Source organism: Corvus brachyrhynchos, unplaced genomic scaffold (genome assembly GCF_000691975.1).
Source record: "Corvus brachyrhynchos isolate BGI_N302 unplaced genomic scaffold, ASM69197v1 scaffold87, whole genome shotgun sequence".
NCBI lineage: Eukaryota > Metazoa > Chordata > Aves > Passeriformes > Corvidae > Corvus > Corvus brachyrhynchos.
In genome coordinates this window covers 2974293-2983859 of record NW_008239767.1, presented here as the reverse complement: position 1 = coordinate 2983859, position 9567 = coordinate 2974293, and the positions used below count along the sequence as shown (strand labels likewise).

The 9567-nt window shown below is 38.9% G+C and overlaps 1 protein-coding gene across 1 annotated transcript in view; it reads left to right on the top strand.

The window, feature by feature from the left end:
• The first annotated feature begins 356 nt into the window (after positions 1-356).
• The window catches only part of ME1 (malic enzyme 1), a 145518-nt gene continuing 136307 nt past the window's right edge, over positions 357-9567 (top strand). The window contains 1 exon segment of the mRNA XM_008640222.2: positions 357-375. Within this exon segment, the coding sequence (XP_008638444.2) occupies positions 373-375 (3 nt within the window). The 5' untranslated portion in view covers positions 357-372.

Genomic DNA, 9567 nt, shown 5'->3' with positions numbered 1-9567 from the left:
CTGCATACATTTTCTTTAGGTATGAATTCTTATGATATTCTTGGAAATTACACTTCTGTAGTGTAAATACCCAGGAAAATAAGATTTTTTTTGAAAGATAACTCAATGAAGGTTTAACAGTTAGCAAAATAAATCTATTTTCACATCAAAATATAGAATGATATCTTAATCCTCTCATATTTTGTAATAATTTCTTAATTCAAAGTAGATTCCTTTTTTTCTGTTGTGGGTTTCAGCAGTGACCAGAAAGCCTACATGATGAATTAATATCTGTGAACCTAATCCTGCAAATAATTATATAAGTGGCTACAGAAAGGTAATGCTTGTCTGGCTGTGCTCCAACTTGCCAGCAGTGCAACTCTCAAAGTATACATGGTAAGCATTTTTTTTTGTCCCTGAAAATACTTACATGCATCTATTTACTTAAATACAAAGAAATAATCTTTCAGCTACCATGAGGAAATGTGGCACATGCATAAAAGCCCCATTATTTTGTACTGACCTGTTACTTACACTTCATTACTTTACATAGGCGAAGCTGCCATGTGGAGAACAGAGCAATAGGGCAGTATTAGACATACAGCTGTAGAGATCCAAAGCTGGATCTGTGATGGTGAGTCTGCTCTGCATTCCCTGAATCTGTTATCCTCAGCAAATCTAATTAATAATAATAATAAAAACCTCATTAATCCCATTTTGGTGCTGTGAGTGTCATGCTAGCACTGTCAGAAATGCAGCTTGAGTTAAAGGTGGTATGAACAGGAATTTTTCCTACCTGTCCTGTCCTTTCTTCACTCCACATTATATGTTGTTACAGGCAAATGGATTTCTGTTTCCAACACAAAATAAATGTTTGTTGGAGCAGAACCTGTTCTGGCTGGAAACTTCTTTTGAGTCATAGCATGAAGAGAGCCTCAGCCTCTCTAGATCGTGTATGCTGCTGTTCTACTCTGCCTTGAAATGAGTAGTTAAAGGAAAATGCAAGTTAACCATTGAGTGGTTTTGTCAGATGTGGCATATGGGACTGCAGTATTTGAAGTAATCACAACAGCATGTCTTGGTTTTAAAAGAATACCTTCTAAACAAAATTAACTCCCCCTCTTAAAGTTTTCTATGCTAAGGACCTTGCAAAGAGAGTATTTTTATAAACCTTTTCCATGATTTAACTTACCCAATTTAGTCAGTGCTCTGATATTTTATCTGTATAGTAATTTTTGTCATAGCATGTTAGTTTAATTTTGGGGAAAATTTCTTTTTTGGTGTATGTTTATTGCACTGCAATTGGCCTATCTCAAATGAGGCTTTCCAGTGCTTTGGCCCAGATTCATCTGGCTTACACAGATGTATGAAACCAATGTGTGCTCACTTTTTTCCCTCCCCTGACTCAAAGAGTACATCAGCAACCATAATAATGTATACCAATTACAAATTAAAGTGCCTGGCATTCCTCAACATGAATTAGTTGTTTTCTGTCACTAGAAACTGCGATGCTTCTTGAAATGATCCTTTTTTTCTGTGAAGATTTTTGTCTGAATGCTGCTTAGTGAAAGAAGCTTGTAATATCGCAGGGAATGTGAGTGAAATGTTATTATAAAACCGTGGTGTAATTCCTGTCAAAAGGGATCTCAGGAGTCCAATCTCCTACTCAAAGCAGAGTCAGATATAGAGAGAAGACAGGTTGCTCAGGGCTGTATCCTGTCAGGTCATGAAAATCTCTAAGATGGAAACTGTACAGCTTCTCTGGGCAACCTATGTGTGTATTTGTACTCAGGAGGAATGTCTTTTTACATTATATTTAGTCTGAGCCTCTCTTTTATCTCATGCTTGTTGTCTCTTGTCCTTGCTGTAGAGATCCTGGCTCTGTCTTCTACATAGCCTCAGCATAGGTGCTGGAAGGCTGCTCTTAGGTTCCTCCCAAAACATTCTCTTTTCCAGGCTAAAAAAGCCTAGTTCCCTAACTGGGGATGTGCTTCAGCCCAAATCATCTAGTTGGCCCCTTACTGAACTTGCTCCAGTTTATTGATGTCTTTCCAGTGTTAGGGACTCAAAGTTGGACTCTGCAGCCTAATAAGTGCCAAGTAAAGCAGGATGGTAATTTCCCTCAGCCCGTGGCATACTGTACTGCTGCTGATACAGCCCAGGATACCACTGGTTATCTTTGCCTGTGCACACCAGTGACTCCTGCTCAGTTTGCCATCCACCACGTCCTTTTTGACAGACCTGCTCCTCCCCAGCCAGTCAGTCTGTCACCAGGCTGAATCACTGCAGCCTGCACTGTTTACTTTCTGGGTTGCAGCATTTTGCATTTGTCCTTGTCGAATATCGTAATGTTCCTGTCAAGCCATTCCTCCAGGCTTAAGTCCCTTTGGGTGGCAGCCCTGCTCTTGGGTATATCCACAGTTGCCCCTGTTTGGTGTCACCTGCAAACCTGGTGAGTTTGCACTCCACTGCCTCTCCAGGTCATTGATAAAGATGTTTAACAGGACAGGTCCCATTACAGACTCCTGCAGCATTTTTACTGGGAGGTGCAGTAGACCCATTAACTGATTCCTTGTGAGCCCCATCATCCAGCAGCAGCTTTTTACCCATCTGGTTGTCCACCCATCTGCATGCACTGTAATATCCCAACTTGGGTGCATGGATTTTTTGGGATCCAGTTGTCAAAGCTTTGCTTAAAGTGAGATAAATGACAAATTCTATCTTCTCTTGTCCCTAAGTGCAGTTATTTTACCGTAGAAGGCAATCAGGTTGATCAGGGGTGGTTTACCCTTGCCTTAAGTCCAGTCTGTAATGTCCTGCTTGCCGCCTTCTGTTCACTTAGGATCTTGAACTGTACTAGTCCATGGCCATTCCACCTAAGGCTGGCATTGATTATTGTATTCCCAGTCAGGTCTTCCTAATTTGTGAAAAGCCAATCCAGTTCTGCATCACCTCTGACTAGCTCACCCAGAATCTCCTGTATCATCTCTGACACTTTTCAGTAATCTCCTGGATTGTTTGTGTCCTGTCATGTCATTCCTCTAGCAGAAATGAAGGAGATTAATGACTATCATAAGAACAGGGAACTGTCATCTAGAGACTTACCTTGTATGTACTCAAGGAACAGGAACACTTTTTCAGCCTGATACCTGATTCCTATTATTGCTACCTGCTGCAGTCAGAGATTTTAGTTACTTGACTAAGCATTTATATTCTTATAAAAACAGCGGGAGGAGGAAGAGATGTTTGCACACACATAGCCTATGTGCATGACCTCTATGTCAAACTTGTACATTTTGTTGAATAGGAGTCTCTTAGCAATATTGTACAAGTTTTGGAATACTGTAAGAAAAGAGAAGTTATTTTGTTTCTGGTTCCCCTGCTGCTATTTGTGGAATTTTGAAAGAGTGATTTTTTTTTTTAATTTTTTTTTTTGGTATGTGATTTTGTAATCATCACTTCTGTAAAAGAAATACAGAGTAACTAAGGCAGCTCTAACTTACTCAGTTAAATGTTCATTCTGTTTGTGGAAGTAACTGTTGTGGGGGGAAGGTCTATGAGAACCCTCTATTTCTCATCCCATCCTGCTCTTTCTGGCCTGAGAGGAGGCCATCTGGGGCTGTTTCTGAAGGAAAATTGTAGTAATTTCAAGGAATTCTTCTAATAACTACTAAGTGGACAATCCCATCATCACTAAATAACTTAATTTCACAGATTGAGAACCTTCTGGCTTGGTCTACAGAGCAAGTAAGCTTTGATGATTTTATTTCTTTCATTTTCCATACCCCAGTTGTTTTTACTCTCCACAGCTCGTTTAGGCTTTGGTGCATGGAAATTAAACTGCAAGCCACAGTCCAAGTGTGCTGCAGAGGAGACATAAAGGAAAGGTTTGAAAAGCCTCCATACCAACTCTGTCAAGCTGTCTTCTGCTCCACTTGAGTGAATTGTTAAAGTAGCTACTACCTCTGTTACTAAATAAAGTAGTACGAAAGCTGGCTATGGCTGCTTGAAACTCCCCTGGCTAGCAACCTACAAATAGGCTGCTGTAGCTGAGAATTCAAAGCATGTAGAAAGGATGGTCTGTCTTGCTGTCATAACTGATTTCACTCACTTGGAAAAGGGGGCAATCGATCTTGCTAGAATTCTGTCTCCGATTTTTGGGATCTTTCAGTCTCTGTTTTTCCTGTCTATTTTCAGCTCTCAGCTGTTCCCATGCCAAGTACCTTTCTTAAAGTTGTTTTACAGCTTTGAGGTCTGCTTGGATTCTCAGTGTTTTCTGGATGCCGTAACAGTAGCCTAGAGGCTGGGACTCAGAGTCACAAGAATAGTTGAAAGGGACCCCTGGAGCTTATCTAGTCCAGCTTTTTTCTCAAAGCAGGGACAGCTTCAAAATACTACAACATGTGTGAATGTGGTGAAACCGGATCAAAAGGAGCCCAGTGGACCTATAGGCTAGAGGAAAGGGGGATGCCTGTATGCTTTTGCCTTTGGGTTCCTTAAAAAGCTTGTCCTGCTGCGCTGAATGGTAGCTGAATGTGCTGTCTACTTCAAAGGTGTAAAGCAACCTCCATGGCATTGACTGGCTAACTGACCACCTTCCTTGTTGTGGTCTTAGACCCTCAAATGAGCTGGAGCTCTACAGGCTCTTGGTGACTAGAGAAGAAACTTGTCTGCTAGAGGTTTTCTAACTATGGAGTTACAAGAGATACGAGTAAACCATAAAGTTTGGCTAGCAGTAAGGGAGACATATTGGGGCTGCACTTGACCTAATCAATGATAATAGAGTAGAAATAGCACAAAAAAAGCCTTTATGAATCAGAATCTCCACTGATCAGGAACCTCTGAAGGGAGAAATCCAAAATCTGCTGCTGTAGTTTCTCTTGGAGTTACAGGCTGGTTTTTTCAATTTGCAGTTGTTCTGAGTCATGTGCAATTCTTATGACTGCACAACTCAGAGTAATTTAATCATATTATTCTTGCTTATGTTAACGTGTCAGTAGAAATCTAACAAGTACGTAAAAAAAGAATGTGACATTTTTCTTTATTCTGTTGGAGAGAAAAACAGAACACTTGCTGTAGCCTGTGGTCATACTAGAATAGTTTCCATACCAATCTCTTGCATCTTAATTAAAGTTATGTGCTCACATGTATCTATTTGCTAACGGTATGCAAGTAGAAAATGCTACGGTTTATAGCCTGTATTTTCAATAGCAAATGGCATAGATCTGTAGATCAGACACCCACAGTATACAATGTTATGGATTGTTTAATGAGAATTTGAGGCTTGGAGCTATTAAAAAAAATATTCTATTTTTTGTTTGTTTGTTTTGTTTTGTTTTCTTTGTTAGGGAGCAGAATATTTGTGGTGGTTTTGTGTGTGGTTGCTTGGGGTTTTTTTTTGTACTTTTGAGCTAACTGTAGTCTGATCCCATGAACTGAATGTCTGCTTACAGCTCAGACATACTAGATGAGCTCCTGGAACCTATTTTTTAATTGCTTTTTATCCAAAAAGAATTCCCTTTGAGTGCTCCAAGACTGTTCCACAACACGAGAGAAATACAGTTAGTGGTGACAGCCAGGAAATTTGATTCAAAAGGCTTCCTCCTGTTCAAGCAAAATACCTAATATGCATGTACCTAATACGTATTATTAAGAAATAAGGGATTAAAAACCTTTAGTTGTTGGGGTTTAGGCAATTTTATGGGCCCCAACATGTTTTAGTGCAGTAAAAATGTTTCGTTGTATTTTTTAAATGAACACAGATGTATGCTGTGGTTTACATCCATGCAAGAGAAGACAATAGTCTTTATACAAATTTCACTTTTATCAGACGCAATTTATGATGTTGCTGTGGCTCATAGTTAGTGCTGATATACTGTGATTTGTTTCTGCTTGAGCAACCATCCTTCTCATTACAAGGAAGTGAGAGAATTTCACCTATAATAAGATCAGTGAGATTAGACATGTACCAAAATGTGGGCAGCACTTTCCTGGGAGTGTCCTGTCATTTCTCTTCCAAGCTGTCATCTGCCCCAGGTGAGTGAGTTGTTAAAACTAGCAAATGCAACTTGAAATTCTACTGGCTTGCTACCTACAGATAGTTTGTTGTAGTTGAGAGAACTACATTATTTCATAGAGTGTAGTAATGAAAGAGTGAAAAAATTGACGTGTGGACCTGCCAATGAACAACGTGCTTTTGCTTTTTTCCACTTATACATGGAAGTAGCTTAGAGAAAACCTCCTCATTTGGGAGCAGTGCTTGCTCTGTATGAATATGACAGGGTCTCTGAGTCAGGGTGATGAAAATATTTCTGCTGTGCTTACTTTACCTGGCATTCTAAAAATTAGGTGGGGTCCAATGTCCATAGCTACTAGTCTCATATGCATGTAGTAACATACAGTAATCAAACCGAGTGCTGAAATTCCTGTACCTCTTATCACTTCTGGATGGCTATTCCTATCTTCTGCCTAATGTTTTGATAAAGGACGATTTTATAAGAGATATTAAAAAGAATTAAATAGCTGATTGTCTTTATGCTGTTAAGCTGGTAGTATCATGTTATGAAGTCTGTCTTGCTATTGCTTAGTGCCAATTCAGATGCAAACAGTTGCATCTGATCTAGGGTTCAAATGGGGAAGAGTCTACCAGCCTTATTCACCCATTGCTGACCTGCTGTCAGGATCCTAGTCTGTCTGCAGCTCCTCATGCTGGCAGGAACATACAGCATTTAAATTCCCAAACTCTGCTGGTTTTGAAAAATATTTGTAGGCACTCCATTTATACATTTTTCTTTATATTCATTCGAGGTACGAACCCCATAAAACCAATTAATAAAGGAATCTTAGAGCTTGTTTTACCAAAATGTGGAAATGAAGAACAGAACAAAGAATCAGCTTTTTAGGTAAACCATGCTCTGACAGCTTGTAAGACCATCTGCAGGCTGGCTTTTCCAAGAATTCTCATAGTATGGGAAGTGCGGGAAAGAACAGACAACAGTATTTATATTCATTAATACTGGTGACGTATCCTCTGATTTTTTTTGGTTCACTGATGTGTGTATACCTAGGAAAAAACCCAGAATTAGAAAGTCCTGTATTAGAACGATCACCTGGAAAATTTTTTTTGCAGGGTTCTGTAAATCTTTCTGATGGTTAGACACTAATCCTTGACAAAATGTAAAACATTCATTTGTAGGATATAGAGCAGGTCTGGATAGGGGTTTGGGAAAAAAAAGGCAGAATACAAATAATGTACTTCAGCATTTCTAAGTGTCCCAGCCTGAAAGGTTTCCAGAATGTTTTTTTAATTGTCAGAATAGTTAGGTTTTTTCCTGTATTTCTAGAAGAGAAAGCTGATGAAGTGCATGCAAGAATCACCTCATTCAAGGGGCTGCAGCACTTCAGGTTGTATAAGTGTGTTCTACTGGGAAAGTGTCCTGACTGATGTTCCATTTCCCCTTCCCTGCTTAAAAAAATGACGTGTGACATTGCTATCTGCTCTCCCTTAGCAAAGAGAGTAACAACAGTCGTAATTTCAGACATGGTACTGCATTAACCAGGGTTATATATTAGTTTCCATTTCATTTGGTTGCAAATGCATGACCAGATTGAAGCAGTTTGTGTGTGTATGTGTTTAAAGAGTGGTTTGCACAGGCTGTTGAGTAGAAACAAGATACAGACCAAAATTATTTAACCATACTTTTTAATTTTTATGGCAATGATGTGAAGAGCTCTTGAAGGCTTTCTTGGGGAGGGATGGGAGGTGATTTTGTGGAGGGCTGAACAGGGGCTCTGCCGATGCAGCTGTGTTGGTAGAGCCCTCTCATGGAAGTGGGATGTGTGCCTGCAGGAGGAAGTGTTTCGTCAGCGTAGCTTTGCTGCTGTCTTAGACAACAGGAACTGATCTTCCAAAAGGATTCTTCTGTTGGCACATCCAGCAGGGCTGTTGCTCATGTAACTGCTTGGCTGGAGTTTGTGATATCCTCTGTGCAATCCAGACTTTGCTGGCTTTATGTGGGCTGGTCCTGGAGCAGACGTAGAGGTCTGCCAGGTCTTGATATCTGCAGAGTTTGAGCTAAAACAACGTGAGAGAAGGATCTGTCTCTCTCTCTCTCCATCTCCCTCCTCCCTTGCTGACACTTCTTACCATCTGTAGTGTTTAAAAAAATAGTATTCTGAAGTACTTTTCTATATGCAGATGAAAATGATCCCTTCTGGAATTCTACCTTGAGATATATTAGTCAATTAACAGATACTGTAGGGAATTGTTGTTGAACTGTGAAAATTGCAGCTGTTTAACAAGACAATGTTGGTAGGTTTGCTAATCCTCTCAGAGTAAGTGTACTTTAATATTTCTACAGCCTTCTCTGGCTTTTTTTTTGGTTTCCTTTTTTTACTTAAAACTGTTCAAGGCTCAGAATTGACATAAAAATTCCTCCAGCAATGTCATTTTTTTACAAAGTCAGACTTTAGGGTTTTTTTCTAATTTGTCAAATAATGTGAGTAAACACAATATAAATACTAAGAAAAAAAATTGTCTGTCCCTAATTATCTAAGAGCGATGCTGAAACAAAAAATTCATGTTGGGGCTTTAAATATTTCTATGATCTAACTTAGAAGCAGTATTAATTATAGTTATGACAGTACAAAGAACATGAGATGTCTATCTTTCAGCCATTAGTAATTTAAATTAAACTATTGATAACATGATGTTGTTAATTAGAGAAAATGAAGTTAGATTAATCTTCCCACTTTTCATAATCCCAACTAAAAGTTTCTCATGGAAGACCAGTAGATGCTACTACAAAAATTTGCCTCAAAATTGAAAAGTTTAATTCAAATAAACATAGTAAATCTGCTAGTAATTATCAGATATTTATTATGCTTTCTTTTGTTGCAGTGTATTCACCTGTTGAACAGAGAAACAAATTAGCTGCTATATTCTGTCCAGAAAAAGATGAAGTTAGAAGAGGTTTCTTAGAACCTCTTACTCATTTTCTAAAATAAGAATGTGAAAATAAATACTTACAATTATCTTTAAAGAAATATTTCTGCAACTTTTTTTTTTCATTTTTATAGAATTAATGCACACTTATCCTTTCAATTTCTAAAACCCTGAATTTAGAGACAAAATACAAATCCAAACCCAAACAAACCCCATGATCCAGAAAATCCTATCAAGGACCACAGGGGAGTAGAGGTTGAAGGAAGGCCAACCACGCCCAGGGAAGATAAGGAAAGAAACCATATCTCAACAATATGAGAACAGCCTTCAAAGAGAAAGTTAAAGTTCATGTGGGTATCGCAGAAATTACACATGGCTTGGAATTTTACTTGTGTGAGAGGAGACTTAGGAGCAATGTCGGGAGCTGCTCAGTTCAGACCATTACTTTTATGCTCTACTTATGATTTCTGTTCCACTGGGAAGTAGAACAAAATTATTATTTCAGATAATGAAATACTGTGGTTAAAGCATAATGGGCTGAACAATTTAGCATCTGTATGAATAAGCTGTGTAATGAGACAGACTGCACTGTCTGCAAGCCTGAGGACTGCACATGTTAGAAGGCAGGCTGCTTTTTGGAGTGA